The 17745-nt window shown below is 34.1% G+C and overlaps 1 protein-coding gene across 1 annotated transcript; it reads left to right on the top strand.

Moving 5' to 3' along the window:
• Positions 1-4870: 4870 nt before the first annotated feature.
• On the top strand, positions 4871-7804 carry LOC112720096 (BTB/POZ domain-containing protein At1g55760). The gene is made up of 5 exons (XM_025770915.3): positions 4871-4991; positions 5346-5849; positions 5972-6117; positions 6459-6577; positions 6832-7804. The coding sequence occupies exons 2-5, from the start codon at positions 5731-5733 to the stop codon at positions 7432-7434; spliced, it is 987 nt and encodes a 328-aa protein (XP_025626700.1). The 5' UTR covers positions 4871-4991; positions 5346-5730; the 3' UTR covers positions 7435-7804.
• The last annotated feature ends 9941 nt before the right edge of the window (positions 7805-17745 follow it).

The following is a 17745-nucleotide window of genomic DNA, read 5'->3' as shown; positions in this document are numbered from 1 at the left end:
CAAAGGCAAATGCAAAGCAGAGGCGACGACGAATCTAAGCGGAGGAATGCTCAAAGATGAGGGAGCAAGGGAGGGAGAGAAGAGTTGAGGCAGTGGAGATATGGAAGATGAGGAGAGGCGGTGAAGGAGGAGGAGGAGGAGGAGGAGGAGGAGGAGGAGGAGAGGCGGCAAAAAAGGATAAAGGAATGGAGGCAGTGGAGAGGGACAGAGAAGGTGAGGCTACGGTTGGGTTGGGAGGCATGGAGGAAGAAAGGAGGCAGTGAAGAAGGAGGTAGGAAAGAAGAGAAAAAGAAGTAGATTAGGGTTAAAAGGAGAAGGGTATAAATGAAAATAAAGAGAGATAATGAGGATAAAAGTGGAAATAAAAAAAGTGTCTGTGTTTCAAATGTGTGTCACAGGTTAAAGGTGAGACACTAAAAATATGTATTTTGTGTCCATGTGTGTGTCACCGTGTCTATGATAATTTTGTGTCTCGTTAGACAAATAATATACATGTGTCATTGTGTCCATGTCTCTGATGGACATGGACACCAACCAAACGGGCCGTAAGGTCTTTGGTCAAAATCAAAATCGCCCCAGATCTTTTTTCGTATTAAAATCATCCTCAATGTTACAAAACATTATAAAATCGTCCTTTTGTCCATAAACAATCTTTTTCAGATGATTTTGCCCTTAAAAAACCCCTTCCCCTCCCCACTAACCCCCAACCCCCTTCATCATTATCACCAAGCCTATTTCTCTCTTTCTTTCTCCAGACTCCTGCTCTCCCTCACCAAATCATCAAAACCAAACTTTTCCTTCCCTTCACTCTCCATGATTCAGAAACGCATAAAAGATTGTAACTTTGATGGAACAGGATTCAGCAGCTGAAGAAACTCGATCTAGGTCTGAATGGGAGCATGATTATGCAAAAAAATTTTATTTTTATTTTTTTTCCTCTGAAATTTGGATAAGTGAGAGAAAGGACTGAGAAGAAGGATTTTGTTTTTGGTTCGTTCTCTTTGGGGGAGACGACGAAGCACTGCAGCAGTTCTGCATCAGAGCGATTATCACCATCTGATTCGAGATGGCATCGGGATGGGTGAGAGGGAAAGTGGAATTGGAGTGGGAAGCATTGTGATAGGAGGAGGGGTGTTCGATGGGAGGCCTTCGAATTCATCCTTGTCCAGAAATCGAAGGTAGTGGGCGGCAGTTTCGGGAGATCGGAGGGTGCAGGTTTGGGATCGAGTTCTGGAAAAGAGAGAGCCGGCGCTTGTAGTGGCTTCTAGCTTTCGACAGACGGCGACGATGGGTGGCAGTTGGAATGAAGAGGAAGAAGAAAAGAAAGGGAGGAAGAAGGAGGGTAGAAGCGGCGCACTGAAGGCAACGGCGGCCAGAGGTTGATGGCAGTAGGTTCCCGCACCATCACTTTCTTCCTTCTCTGTTCGTTCTTCTTTTTTTATATTTCTTTTAATTTTTGAAAAACATAGCCATCGTTTCTTTTTTTTTTAACTTTTTTTAAATTTCTGTTGTTGCTGATTTTGAATCTGAAGTTGCGATTGATGATTGCTAAATTGTTGTTAAATATAAAATTTTTGTTCATTTATTTTATAGATGTTGCTGTTACTGTTGATTCATTTTGTTGTTGTTATTGCTAAATTTACTGAAATTACTAAACTTGGTTGTTGCTGTTGCTGAATTTAGTTTGTGGCTGGATGATAGTGATTTAGAAAGAAAGAATGTGTGATTGTTATGGTGGCAATGGTGATGGCGATGAGAAAAGAGAGAGGGAGAGGAAGAGAGATGCATAGCGATGATGATGTAGAGAAGTTAGTGGTGAGGGTAAGAAGGGGTTTTTTTTTTTTAATTTTTGTTTAAGGGTAAAATTATTCAAAAAATATCGTTTATAGACAAAATGACGATTTTATAACGTTTTGTAACGTTGATGATGATTTTAATACGAAAAAAAAGTCAGGAAAAATTTTGATTTTGACCCAAGACCTTAAGGACGAAAAAAATATTTAACCCTAGTATTTCAAATGTAGGTAATTTTTTTTTTAATGAATCAAAATCAAAGTGCTAAAATACTAAAATTAAACAAAAAAAATGTAGGTAATTAAGTTAACTGTAAGAAAATATATTTTAAACAAAGATTCGTATGCAAATTGTTTTTGTGTGAAGTTAATAATTTAAAATTATTTAATAATAATTTTAATCAAATATATTAAATCATTTAACATTCTAAACTAACAATTTTATATAAAAACAATTCCATACAAATTTTCACAATATATTTTACTCAAAAAGCTTGGTTTATGTTTGATACTACTTTTTCTAAAATGCAAATACTTTTTGTGATATAACAATCTTTTTATAAATAATTTTGTCGTAATATGATCGTTTGATTTAGTATTTAACTCTACAAGATTACTTTATGACAGTTTTTTTTATATATATATTTTTATTACATTATTGGTTGTCTATGTTACAGAGGAAGCAAACCAACAAGAAACATTTAAGCATGCCTTGGATATAGTGAGATTCTAATGTTACTTGTCTCCCATTATTTGTTGATGTAGGATAAACAGATTTTTTTTTAAATTAAAAAATATTTTTTTTTTTGTTCAATGTCAACGTAAAAAATTGTACACAAATATACGTATTACTACATATATCGGTAAATAATATCATTGAATTATTGATTATTTACAACTGTACAAATATAAATATCTAATTTGGTGTTCATGTAAAAACAATTAAACTATTTTTTAATATAAAATAAAAAATAAAATATATTTATCTTTAAAATTTTTTTAAAGAATTAGAACAATTTATTAACAATTTTACAAAAACAACTTTCAATACAAATAAATCAAACAATTGTCATGTATTATTATTAGATTACATCTAAATTTTTTGAAAATTTAACTATTATGAGTATATTTGTTTTAAATAAAAAATTTTAGAAACAAAATTAAAATAAAATAAAATTTAAGAATATTTTTAAAATTTTTGATAAATTTTAAAAACAAAAAATATATTTTACTTTAAAATAAATTAGAGAGTGAAAGAAAAGATAAGGTTATTGATGGGCAAATTGAATGGTAGCCAACCTATCCCCTTGATGTTATGTGGCCAATTTGACCATATATATATAAAACAGAACTTCCAATAACACAGAATGGATGAAAAGTTTCCATCTCCTCTCAATATTTTTCTTTTTTCACCATACCATATACCTTCCAACCAAGTTGTCTATTTTGTTGGTGAAGGGAAAATTAAGTTTGGTTCGGATTGGAGTTTTCATGGAAGAAAAAAGCAATTGAATCTTAAGCAAGATTCCACCCTTCTCAATCAATCAACCTCAACATACACCATGTCCCATTTTCTGTATTTTAATGTAACATTATATATGTATGTTGATAATTAAAAGACAACAATTTAACCTTTTTTTCCCCTACTAGATGTGGAGTAATCATCAAGATGAATTGCATCAACTTTTGGATACGAGGGGAAGCAAAGCTAAGCAATCGGGTTACTTAATAATCACCTACCATTGACGAAGTCCTAAAATAATGCACAAATAATTGAAATTTGATATGAATGGTAGCTATGATAACGCACTTTGTATATGCTATATTGCTTGCAAATTAAAACCTCCCCTTAAGTCATGATTAAACTCACACTACCTACCTAGGATTATTAGGAGTGCTTAGACGAAGAATGAAACCTAGATGCACTTAGAAAGAAAAAAAAAATTCTTTTAAAGAGAAAAGCATAAAATCAACTTCAGTTTAACAATACAGGTATAACCAAAAATTGATTAACCTTGGTCAAGTTGCAAGTGAAATTATATTATTGGTCCACTTGCAAGAGCAGATTTTATCCTGGCCCATTTGCTTAGAAGATAAATTGCAACTCATCTATTATATGAAAGTGATGCAGAAGGGTATAGAAACTAAGGATGCCATATCATCAGAAGAAAAACACTATCAAATAATTAGGGAAAAAGGGGAAAATATTAAAAATAAATATTGTGAAAAAGATTTAACATTTTTCTTCTTTAATCAATGCATCAAGGGGAATGAGTTATTTTAATTTTTCTCTTAATTGATGTTGTAAAGTCAGTCTCTCATTATTTATTTTAAAATAAAATTAAATGAAAAAATGTAAAAACAAATATTATATAATAAAAAATTACATTTTTAAAATATTAAATAAAAATTTGAAAATTTCATTTCCTGCATCAATCAAGCAGGTCAAGAGTCACACGTATTTAAATAACAAAACCTTGGACACCTGGAAAGAGAATCAAAGACGGTAATCTTTGGGCAACCTCATAAATTAATACACATGTATTTTTCTAATAAGAAATGTTTTGGTGAAATTTCTCTGTTGAATATTCATCATGTTATTATTATAAAATAGAAAATTTAGATTTAACTGAGCATAAATAATCTATACTCCTTCTTTAATATAATTAAGTGGTAAATAAAAAAAATTAATTTTAATACATTATCTGTATAAATAACTTTACACGTATATTCAATCACATAATGTCACATAATTAAAAATAATTATTATTTTATTGACTATGATCATAAAAAAACAAATGTGATTATATATTAAAATTAAATTCAATAAAAAAAGGCATTTAAAAAAATATTTTACTTATTCTTTTTTTTTTTTAATGAGTATATTGCTTCTACAATCCAAGAATGAAGGAAGTTTAGGAAGTTAGTCAAAATTTCAAGGAACATATACTTTGCTTCAAAGCACCAAAAATTAAAAAAAGAAATTCTTTTCCCTTCCAAGCACAACAAAATTAGGATCATTCATACTCCACACATCACCTAACACGTATGCATCATATCCCATGCTTTTTTTCACATTAATGTTCTAAATTTCTAATATAAGCCCTTAAATATAAGACTTTCCATAACCAAAACAATCCAATCAAGACACTTTTTTGTCATCAAATATCACCATCCCATACCAATCAAAACTGCTGGGTAAGCCAACAAAATCACCCACCTTTTGCTCTTTTTTACATCAGGATTTCATCATTTCTAGTGTTTTTAAGTGAATTTATTCATATTCTCATTTAATTATATTCACCTGTTTGTTGATCACTAATTCAAGTAGCTAGTAACAAGAACTATTTAAATTTATTTATATAAAAAAATATTATTAAAAAAGTTCACAGTAAAATATCTAATTCATTTCATTCATTCACGTAAACTCAATTCAAAATAGTAAACCAAAAAAAACAGAACATTTTTTTACAATTATAAAAAATATATACTTGCATATTTTTATAATAAAAATTGATTTAATTTATAATTTTTTCTTTTTTGTCAATGCAGAAAAAAAAAAGCTCACCATGTAATAATATCAAAAAGAGTAAAGCAACAGCTTAATTAAAATCCTTGCGTGTCCGAAACCAATTGAGTATTATATTTCTGTTCCTTCACATTTCTTTATCATTAGAAATAAAAAAAAAAACAAAAAGAAAAGAAAAAATAAAGTAGTTGTTAAGTAGTAGTGAAGAGAGAGAGAGAGTGAGAAAAAACAGGGGGAAGAAAGAAGAAAAGAGAAAAGATTAAGGATTGATTCATATGAAGAGTGAGTATAACAGTTACAGGAGGAAGAGAAATATTGATCAACCTGGGAAAGCACGGAGAGTTGTTGTTGGAAGGAATCTTGGATTGCATCCATGAAATCACAACGGCACTGGCCTTCGCTGACAGGATGAGCGATTCTGCTTACAAGGTCGACACCACCTCCCGCCTTGCTCAATGGCGAATCGACAACTTGGCCTCTTGCACTTACCGCAAATCCGATCCTTTCAAGATCGGAAAATGGAACTGGTAAAAGTTAGTTGAGTTAGTTACACTTACTTGTGCCCGCAAAGCCTTCAATATGTACTGTGCTTTTGGATTTTGATTGTGTGTGTGTGTGTTTTTTTTTTTTTTGGATTATGGAAATGAAGGCATTTGTCTGTGGAGAAGAACAGGGTTTTGTTTGTTAAATTGTATCCAGAAATTTCGAATCTAACACGAGATAACCCCCCGATTGCGTCCTTCATCATTAGGGTGGTTAGTTCTGTTGGAGATCGCAAGTCCCTCACTCATCCAGGTAACGGAAATATTTTTTCTTTTGTAATTTTCTTTATTCAGATTTTATTTTATTTGTTTTCATAGAAAATTATCAATATTTGATTCTGTCATGTAGTTGCATGGAGTTGTTCTTATTACAAATTCCATGATATAATACTCTTAAATAGAGTTTTGATCCATGATGATTTAGTTTTTAGTGTGTCGAGACAAAAAATACTGTGGAAAACCAAAATACCTTAGATTACATTTGAATACTCCCACCCTTTCAAAATAATTGTACTTTAGCCTTTTTATATATATAACAAAAATTAATGTATTTATTTTGCATCTAAAATTGACTGATTTTTCACCATGATGCAGAGATAAGAGATAAGCTGATAAAGAGCAACGAGGACTTTGTTTGGGCAATTGAGGTTCCACTAACTGGGAAATTCATTATCGACGTTGAGTTCCTTGATTTGAAGACTGCATCCCCAAACGTACGTACCCTGTGATTACCTCCATAGTATTAATTACTTAATTTAATGTACATAGCCTTATAGTAATGTATTTGGATACAAATTTTGTACCATGTTAGTATACTAAGTGATAGTTACCAATTTGAGAGTAGTATACTAAGTAGTGTACATGTTAGTATAAGGTATATTAGTATAAATAGTGTTAATTTAACAGTATAATTTCAATTTCAAATCATATTTTACCTTATTACCTGCATCATTCTTATCGAATCCAGGGTGAGGAACCTTGTTCTATTTGGGCTGCGGGTTTTACTCAGCAAAGATCAAATGCGACGGCGCTTGAGACTCTGGGTAAAATGCTAACAGAAGGGATTCACACAGACATAACCATCAATGCTTCGGACGGAAGCATAGGAGCTCACAGGGCAGTTCTGGCTGCCCAGTCGCCTGTGTTTTGCAGCATGTTTTCGCATGATCTCAAGGAGAAAGAGCTGTCAACTGTCAACATCCAAGACATGTCGATTGAAGCTTGCCAGGCACTTCTAAATTATCTCTATGGGATCATTAAGAATGACGAGTTTTTGATGCATAGATTAGCCCTTCTACATGCTGCTGATAAATATGACATATCTGACTTGAGAGAGGCATGTCATGAGAGTCTTCTAGAAGACATTGACACGAAAAATGTCCTCGAGAGGCTCCAGAATGCGTCGCTGTATCGGCTGATGAAACTGAAGATGAGCTGTATTAGATATCTTGTGAAATTTGGTAAGGTATTCGAAATTCGCGATGATTTCAATTGCTTTATGCAAAATGCAGATAGGGATTTGATTGCTGAAGTCTTCCATGAAGTTCTTGATGCATGGAAAGGATTCTGAAGAAATGATCCTTCCATTTTTCAAAGGACATGAAGACTTGATTGTTATTTAACATATGCACAAAAGTAGATTGTTTGAATTTGTTCCGCAAGATTTGAATTGATTAATATAATTCTTTAGCTCAGAGGATGATTTTTTTTTTCCCTTTTCTTGTAAATATATCTTATTCTTCATAGATAAACTATGAGAAAAAATTGTACATTGTATAAAAAACACATACCTTCATGAATTCAGATTGTTTGATGATACTTGATATTGTTGTATTGAGTTTCTGAGTTTGGTATGAAGGTGAAAATGTATTGATTATGGTTAATAGATACAAGAAAGCAGAACTTGTGTATTATTAATACAAGTAGCATCATGAGAAGAACTGAGGAAGTGGATTTTTTTTCATTGGATTTTATTAAGAGCACTTGTTAAGATTTTCAAAATGAAAACTTCTGAATAAAGGTTTTTGAGCAACCAATATTAGAAAATGAAAGGTTTTCGTTATCAAAAACCTTATTCTTGTGTATTGGTTAACAAAGTCTTTTCTATTTTCACCATTTATATTCTTTAAGTTGAAATTAGCCGAGGGTAAAATAAAATTTAATTTTGATGCACTTAAACATTTTACAAAATCGTACAATTATATTCGTTCTTTTGAATAATTACTTTTATTGATGTGGCGTTACGTAATTGGATACACGTGTAAAACTACTTTACAATGATAGTAAATCAAAATTAAATTCGAGTAAAATATACCATTTGTAGGGGATTTTTTAAAAGAAAATTTATTATAAAAAGAGTCCCCTATGTTTTTCATAATCCCTAAAATATTCCTGGAGCTTCAAGCACCCTAATACTCTTTCCAACCGAAGAAAGAGCCCCTTAACAATATATTAGACTCAATATTATATATATAAAGAAGAAAGAAGATCCTTGGAATCTAAGCTAAGAAATTTCAACCCACTGTCTCCCAATAAATAAACAACTATAATGGCAAAGAAGATAGACTACGCCCCTCAAAATAAGATAAAAGACCATTTTCCATTTGAATGCATATTTTTGTTTTCCTTCTAATTAATAATTTGCACCAAAATGCAAAGATGAATTATAAGTGTTTGCTCACATTCAATGTAACATAACAGATTTAGATTAGGGATAATTTTATGACGAACAAGTTTTATGTGAAGAAAATAAAAAAGGAGTGAATAAATTTATTTTAAAAAATAATAAATATAAAATGTGTCAGATGAATTGGACAATCCCCAATTTTAGACATTATACCATAAAAGCATAAACTCACTCACATTATACACTCACACATCTAACACAGAGTTCATATCCATTACTTGGTCTTCGTCAAGTTTAAAAGATACATGATTTATCATTTGAACTAAAACCTCAGCTGAGTTAATCTCTAGATTCACACTAGCTTCTAATTTTCTTTTCGTTGTTTTGGGCCGTCCCTAAATATTCATACTACAGATTTCAAACTCCAAAAATCCAAGTCTTGAAAATGAGAGGAGTAATCCTTTCTAAGTTAACTTCTTGAGTTAATTGAAGTCTAATAAAGTATAAAAGTTCTATAGAAGTTGAATATGAATAACAAACTCATTGATCATAAACATAATGGAATTTATGAAGACAGATTAACAGCTAGAAGGTTGACGAACGGCGCACCTTTAATAGAAAGTCCTCATGTTAAGTCTTGATCAGAAGTAGGTGGCTTGCAAAAACATATCAAGAAATGACATGCATTATGCTTTATGGTAGGTGCTTGGGGGCAGAATATGGAATATTAAGAGAATCTTCTACTTACCGCTTGATATTATATGTAGTTATATATACACATACACGCGCGGCTTCTTTTTCCGACATTAATAATCTTATCCCCAGAAAATAATTAAATAAATAAATATAACTGATATAAGATGGAGGTCCTAAAATAGTACTAACTACTAAGTGAATAAGTCCTTTTTTTTTAACTAAATATGAAATTATATTTTAATAAAATTAGAAATCTATTTTTTTGTCTTTTTTCTCTTCTCTTCTTTTAAAATTTGTGTTTATTAAAAAAAACATAGAATTTCTATTTTTTCATCCACAAATTTCTGTATTCAAAAATTTATGTGTTTTATTTTTAAAAAGTAGAAACCAAAAAAATTGTGAAAATAAACATAAAAAATTTATTCTTCGGCTGCAGCTATGTAGTCCTTTTTTTTTTTACAGATTCTACTATTTATCAAACCTTAACCACAAATTTCATTACCATCATTTAGTCAACAATTTAGTGAAATACAAATACCTAAAGTCACAAAAAAATATGAAAAATAATAAAAAAAATTATACCAAATTCTAATTACAAATTTATTTAATCAATAATTTTATAAACTATTTAACAAAAAAAACTCTAAACTCACATAAAAATCTTAATAAAATTAAAAAAACTATACCAAACTTACCTTTGATGTTGGCTGCAGAATGCTAGAGCAGTGGTGGTACCAGTAGTAACGGCGACACCGACGGCAGTGGCCACTAAGAACAACGGCGGCATTCCCAACGTCCCCAGTAGTGATCGACAGCTCTAGCGGCAACAATGTCCAGCGGCGGTGGCACCAGAGGCTCCGGCAGGTGACGGCAACGCCGACAACACCTCCTCCGATGGCGGAGCACGAGAGGAGAGAGAGTGCCATAGGAGAGAGAGAGAACTCGGACAAGTGAGGGAGGAGGGGTTCACATTTGAATTTTAAACTAATTTACCGTCGAATTTACCGTCGGAGTAGGTGAAACGCAGCATTTCATTAAATCGATTTATTGTTGGCTAAAATCGACAGTAAATTCGCCGGTAACTGTGGCGCCAACAAAATCATATTTCGCGCCCCTAATCAACGTCGGATTTATCGTCGGAATATAGAATCTGACGGTAAACATTTTTAGAAATGGTTCCGCTACGTTACCAACAGCATATCTGCCAACTTCTGCCAACTCTTATCTATAATTGTGTTTCATGGAAGTGTGTTCGTGGATGTGTCTAATAAAAATGTCTTTTTTATAACTGTGTTTAATAGAAGTATCTTTATAGATATATTTTCTGGATGTGTCTTTTTATATATGTATTTAAAATATATTAATTATTAGACACATCCACGAATACACTTCCATGAAACACAATTATAAATAAGAGTTGGCATAAGTTGACAGATAATATGTTAGTACCCTATACTTTTCCTTTTAGAAAATCTAAGCTACCTTGTATCCGATGCAAAATCCGCCGCTAACTCCACCGGTAACCGTAGATGCTAAATCCGACGGTTCTCAGCGTCTTTCTTGTAGTGTAAGTCCTTATACCATATCAGATTTTATAATTAAGTTCTTATCGTGATAAAAATGTTGAAATTAACAGAATATTATGTTAAACTATACATAATACTCAGTCAAATGTTAGGCATATTCATTTTCTTTAACATAATATTTTGTTAATTCCAGCGTCTTTGTCACAGCAGGAACTTAATTACAAAATCTGATATCGTATAGGGACTCAATCGAAAAGAAAAAATGTATAGGGACCTGATTGAAAATTCAATAAAACTATAAGGACCGAGAGAATAATTAAACCAAATAATAATTCCCCATGCAGATAATCTCGGCAAATATAATCTAAACAAATATATATGAGTTCATTCTTATGTAATGAAATCTTTTTGTCATTAACAAAAGTAAAAGTTATTTTTGTTGCTGTCCTGATCATTCAGAGACAAAATTGATAGTTCACTCTAAAAATAAAATTGAATCATATAAAATGACATGGTTTTATGTTTAATCTTACATGTAACTCTTCATTTTCTTGTAGGCTATATGTAATATTTAACACCACCTAACAACTAGTGTATCATATAAAATAGGAGTAACTACTAAAATAGTATTGTAACACCCTACCACACTAAGCTTTACGCTTAAGTCGTAAGACAGAGGTAGTGTGGTATTACGACCTCTAAAATAAAATGAGTACATATAATAGCAGAATTATAATATGCTAGGAGCCTTGAAAAATAGAGGAAATAAAAATCGCGAAATAAAAGCGCAACGCTCAAAGAACGAGTTAACTTGCATGCTAAAGAAACCATAACTATTGAACATATGATAATAGAAGTAGGAATAGAGTGCCAAAGATACAAAATAACAAGCTCCTAACTCAGCCTGCGAAGTCAAGACTGGCCGGAGAATATCTACACATATATACATACATATCCAAAATCCAAAAGTACATATACACAATCCTGCCTCTCCATAAACCTCTAAGAGGACCAAAAAGGACAAGTTATGTGGAGAGAAAGCTAAGTACATATATATACATCACTGTACAACAAAACTATACAACAACACTATCCAGTAACCCCTCCACTTTAAGAGTTCAGACGCCTAACAAGACGGCTCCTGACCTGCATCTGAAAAACAACAACATAGTATGGAATGAGAACCGGAGGTTCTCAGTATGGTAAAGGTGTCACACACATAATATATAAGGTCCTGGGAATGCCAGAGGCAATCCTAGAACGCCGACACTCAGATTATAGAGCTTAAAGTATTAAACAGAAGCCATAAAAGGTGGTTTTCTAAGGATATTTAAACATAACTTAACTTAACCTTAAATCTAAATCCCATTCTGCCATTCCTCCATACCTCCAACTCCATCATGCATTTCACAGACAGATAAACAGATAAAGACAAGCACAAGAAGGTTACAAATACTGCAGGTAACAAATACACATTTAACATGACAAATACATTTAAGCACACCCAATTAAAGCACAAGCAAGTAGTTCAAATAATATGCATATAATGCATGCCTATCCTATGGCTGATGAGGCTCATCTGTCGGTTATCCAGCCAACCCGACAAGTCTGAATTGTACTTAGACTGTCCCTCGACGTGCATCCCCAAGAGTCTATGCATAGCTTTTTTTTCAAATAATCAATATTGCTCAATGGGGGTAACATTCCCGGGAATTTATATAGTGCCCGGTCACACTTACGTCGTAGGGTCAACAGAGTATCGAGTTTTCAACCTGGTACACGTGGTGGCAAGCCACAGCACTTAATCCAGGGAATCTTGTATCTCAGATCATTCAAATTCATAAGCCATATAAATAATTCAATTATAATTCATCAACATCCACATCATTCTCAATTGCATCTCATTCATCATTATACGTCAATCATATTCAATCCTTATCCTTCATTATCGCACCTCCCATTCCGTCTATCAATAGTTCCAATTCAAAACATAATTCATTCTTTTCTAAATGAATCAAACTTAAAACATGCTCATTTTCTTAATAACTCTAAATTAAACCATATAACCTTTGAATCTAAATTCTTTTAAATAATCATATAAACAAAATCTCTAATTTTCATAAAATTTCGGCAGCATCTCCTCTAAAATTCAGACTTTGCCACCCTTTTCGGGTCCAAACCTGCATTCTTTTCAATTCAACATACCCTTCCTCATCATCATAACAATCACCACAATAAATCTACCTCAGATCAACAATTAAACTCATACAATATTCAAATCCAACAACCAAAATTCAACTAAGAATCATAGCTCACAAATTCTAGGCTTTTAACACAAAATACCTCATTATCACAATAACCTCCACAATAGTTATACCTCAAATCAATAATTCACCAAATCATTAGTTAATCAACAAGCACCAAACCAACCATGTTCATCAACAATAACATTCAACCATAATTCTCTCCAAATTAACATAACAACATTCACCATCCAAAATTAATAACTAATTATCCAATAAACTTCAACCAAATATATTATCCAATAAACTTCAACCAAATATATTCATCGACAAATTACTAAACATTAAACATACACCTACATTCCAACTTATCCTATGGTCATCTAGCCTAAGTTTTCACAGAACATTATATATTAAATGCAAGAAACCTAAACCATACCTTGGCTGATTTTCACGTAACGACCAAAGCTATTTATTCAAAACCAAGGCAGCCCCTCAAAACTCAACTAATCCGCTTCCTCCAAGTTCCAGTATTCACAATTTCAAGCTCCAATTATTTATTCACAACCTAATACATATTCATAACACATATATATCCAATTTAATACTCAAAGCTCAAATTCAATGAAAATAAAATAGAATTATCGTATCCTCACCTTACCCAAGCTTCACATAAGCAAGAGTGAATATTTTCCTCAAGCTAATTGGATCCTAAAACATAAGAAATCAAAGAAATTCAATATTCCTTCTCAAATTCAAAAATTGGGGGAAATGAAGGCTGAGTATAAAATAACGAGTTACCTATAAAATTTCTCCAATAGAAACGTAGAGCTCGACGCGGTGAACGCGTGGCCGCAAACGGTGCGGCGATTGGAGCTCAGACGGAAAAGTTACGGGAAATCGAATTCACCATTAAAAGTATTTCTCTTCTTCTCTTCCCTGGGAGGCTTGCTGCGTCGTTGTGGGAAATGAAGAGAAAGAGGAGCCCGTGGCTCTTTTTAATTATTGGACTGATTGGGCCCGGTTCAACCGGTTCGGCCCGTTCGGTCCAATCTTAGACCGTTTTCTTCAAAATTAGTGTCAAAATTCTCGTTTTGATGAGCTTTATCCTAATTTAATATTATTTTTGTATTTCTAATTTTCCTTATTAAAAACTAATTTATTGACTAATTATCCACTAATTTAACCGGGGTTTACATCCTACCCACCTAATAAAGAATTTTGCCCTCAAAATTCAAATTCAGTTACCTGAAAAGAGATGTGGGTAGTCCTTTCGCATATTTGATTCGAGTTCCCAGGTATGTTCCTCGATACCAGCTCGACTCCAAGCTATTTTTACCAATGATACTTCCTTCCCGCGTAACCGTTTAACACTGGTGTCATCAATTCTCAGTGGAGTTACTGGAAGTGTTAGATCTTCTCTTATTTGGATTGGTTCCGGTTCTAGAACATGACTTGCGTCAGGAGTATACTTCCGAAGCTGTGACACATGAAACACATCGTGCAAATTCGAAAGATATGGCGGTAAGGCAATTCTATAAGCCACTGGTCCAATTCTCTTCAGGATCTCAAATGGCCCAATATAACGGGGATTCAGTTTCTTAGTCTTAATAGCTCTTCCCACTCCAGTGGTTGGTGTAACTTTAAGAAAGACATGTTCTCCTTCTTCGAACTCCAAAGGCTTTCGTCTCTGATCAACATAACTCTTTTGGCAGCTTTGGCTATAAGCATTCGACTACGAATCTTCTTTATCTGCTCAGTCGTTTCAGCTATCACCTCAGGCCCTAATAAACTCCTTTCTCCAGTTTCATACCAACACAACGGAGATTGACATTTTCTGCCATACAAAGCCTCATATGGAGCCATTTCGATGCTCGCATGATAGCTATTATTATAAGCAAATTCCACTAATGGCATATACCGATCCCAGCTCGCCGGCTGGTCCAAAACACAAGCCCTTAGCATATCCTCCAAGGTCTGAATAGTTTTTTCTGACTGACCATCTGTCTGAGGGTGATACGCAGTACTCAAGCTTAGCTGAGTCCCAAATGCACGCTGGAAAGCTCCCCAGAATCTTGATGTAAAGCGAGGATCCCTGTCAGATATAATGGTAGAAGGTACGCCATGTAACCTGACAATCTCTTTAATATACATTCGAGCTAATTCTTCCATTGTACAACTTATTCGGATAGGAAAAAAGTAAGCTGATTTTGTCAGTCGATCCACAACCACCCAAATAGCGTCACAACCAGATTGGGTTCTAGGCAAACTTATCACAAAATCCATTGCGATACTCTCCCATTTTCATTGTGGAATCTCCAAAGGCTGAAGGGTCCCTGATGGTCTCTGATACTCAATCTTCACCTTCTGACATGTTAAACATTTAGATACATGCAATACCACATCATTCTTCATACCTGGCCACCAGAACATCATTTTTAGATCCTGATACATTTTAGTACTCCCCAGGTGAATTGAGAATCCACTCTTATGAGCTTCCTTCAAAATACTCTGTCGCAGGTCTCCGATATCTGGCACAATAATCCGGTTCTTGAACCTCCACAAACCATCATGTTCTTCTGACACTCTCCACTGTTTCTCGTGTTCAACTGCTGGTAATACTTTACGTAACGCTTCACTATCTTGATGAGCCTTCAGAAGTTCTGATTTAAAATCACTTGAGATCTGCAACTGACTCAAACATAGAATTCCATATTCTTCTTTAACTCCCAAATTCAAACCTTGAAATGCCCTCAGTAACTCTTCCTCCTGTAGCATCATCCAAGCTGCATATACAGACTTCCGACTCAAGGCGTTCGCCACAACGTTCGCTTTTCCTGGATGATAATTCAAATTCTAAATCATAATCTTTCAAAAGCTCCATCCACCTCCTCTGACGCATATTCAACTCTTTCTGCTTAAAAAGATACTTCAAACTCTTATGGTCTGAGAAAACATGAAACTTAACGCCATAGAGGTAGTGCCTCCAAATTTTTAAAGCAAACACAACATCAGCAAGTTCTAAATCATGTGTCGGGTAGTTCATCTCATGCAGCCTTAACTGCCGTGATGCGTATGCTACAACATTCTGGTGCTGCATCAGAACGCACCCTAAACTCTTCAGTGATGCATCACAGTACACTTCAAACGATTCGCTTGGTTCAGGTAATACCAACACGGGTGCAGTAGTCAACCTGTGCTTCAATGCTTGGAAACTCTCTTCACATTTCGGAGTCCAGACAAAAGGTGTATCCTTCCTAGTCGACTTAGTTAAAGGTAAGGCGAGCTGTGAAAATCCCTTAATGAATCTGTGATAATACCCCGCCAAACCTAGAAAACTCCTGATCTCTGTCACTGAAGTTGGTCGCTCCCAATTCATCACTGCCTCCACCTTAGCAGGATCCACAGCTATCCCCTGCTTACTCACCACGTGGCCAAGAAACTTCACTTCACTTTTCCAGAACTCACATTTAGATAACTTAGCATATAACTTCCTGTCTCTCAGAATTTGCAGCACAGTTCGCAAGTGATCAGCATGTTCCTCTTCAGTCTTAGAGTAAACAAGAATGTCATCAATGAAGACAATAACAAACTTGTCCAGATACGGTCGGAAAATCCTGTTCATATAATCCATAAATACTACCGGGAAATTAGTTAACCCAAAAGACATTACTGTATACTCATAATGACCATAACACGTACTGAAAGCAGTTTTCGGAATATCCTCGTCTCTAACCCTTATCTAATGATACCCGGATCACAGGTCAATCTTAGAAAACATACCGGCACCCTATAACTAATCCATTAGATCATCGATTCTAGGTAACGGATATTTATTCTTCACAGTGATCTTATTCAATTGCCGATAATCGACACACAGCCGCATACTCCCATCCTTCTTCTTTACCAGTAACACTGGCGCTCCCCACGGAGAAACACTTGGTCAGATAAAATGCTTACCCAACAGATCTTCCAACTGAGCTTTCAATTCAGCCATTTCTAAAGGTGACATCCTATAAGGAGTAATTGAAATCGGCCCGGCTCCAGGCACCAACTCAATTGTGAATTCCACTTCCCGATTAGGTGGAAATTCATTGATATCATCCAGAAACACATCTGAAAATTCACATACAACCGGAATCTGTTCTAAACTCTGATCATCATCTGATACTCCCGCAGTTAATAACATAATACCCTGACATTCAGTTCCAGAACAGTTTACTATCATAGAATTCAAATAGTAACTATTCACCACAACCGGTGCTTCTGACCCTTCCGGCATAAACTGTACTGACTTCTCAGAACAATCAAGCAAAACATTATTCTTGGATAACCAATCCAATCCCAAGATGAGATCAAGACCAGTCATAGGCAAACAAATCAAATCATGCACAAATTTACGCTGTTGTACTCGAAAGGGAACTTGTGGACATCCTATCCTAGTCACCATAGCTTCATGAGTAGCATTATATACTTTCAAATCATAACCTAAGACCACCATTCTCAATCCTAACTCATTGGCCTTTTCAATTACAATAAATGAATGACTTGCTCCTGAATCAAATAAAGCATTTAAGATTTTACCAGCCATTTCACAATTACCTCTAATCAGTGTCTTAGATCCCTCAGCACTGATGGTAGAAGTGGTGTATACTCTCCCCGGCTGCTGCACTCTACCAGTCTCAGATCCTATCCTTCCGCACTTCTGACAATTCAGATCTTGCTGTGGCTGCTTCCCAAACCTTTTTTCCTTGACTAGCATTAGTATTCGGCCTTCTGTAATTACCTTG

This window comes from Arachis hypogaea, chromosome 11, assembly GCF_003086295.3.
Source record: "Arachis hypogaea cultivar Tifrunner chromosome 11, arahy.Tifrunner.gnm2.J5K5, whole genome shotgun sequence".
Classification (NCBI taxonomy): domain Eukaryota; kingdom Viridiplantae; phylum Streptophyta; class Magnoliopsida; order Fabales; family Fabaceae; genus Arachis; species Arachis hypogaea.
This window is presented reverse-complemented; position numbering and strand designations above follow the sequence as displayed.

Excerpts from the sequence above, each read along its gene's own strand:
- LOC112720096 (XM_025770915.3), top strand. The coding sequence starts at position 5,731 with ATGAGCGATTCTGCTTACAAGGTCGACACCACCTCCCGCCTTGCTCAA. Across the intron at positions 6,118-6,458 it reads CAAGTCCCTCACTCATCCAG|AGATAAGAGATAAGCTGATA; the intron begins GTAACGGAAATA and ends ACCATGATGCAG. Across the intron at positions 6,578-6,831 it reads TGAAGACTGCATCCCCAAAC|GGTGAGGAACCTTGTTCTAT; the intron begins GTACGTACCCTG and ends TATCGAATCCAG.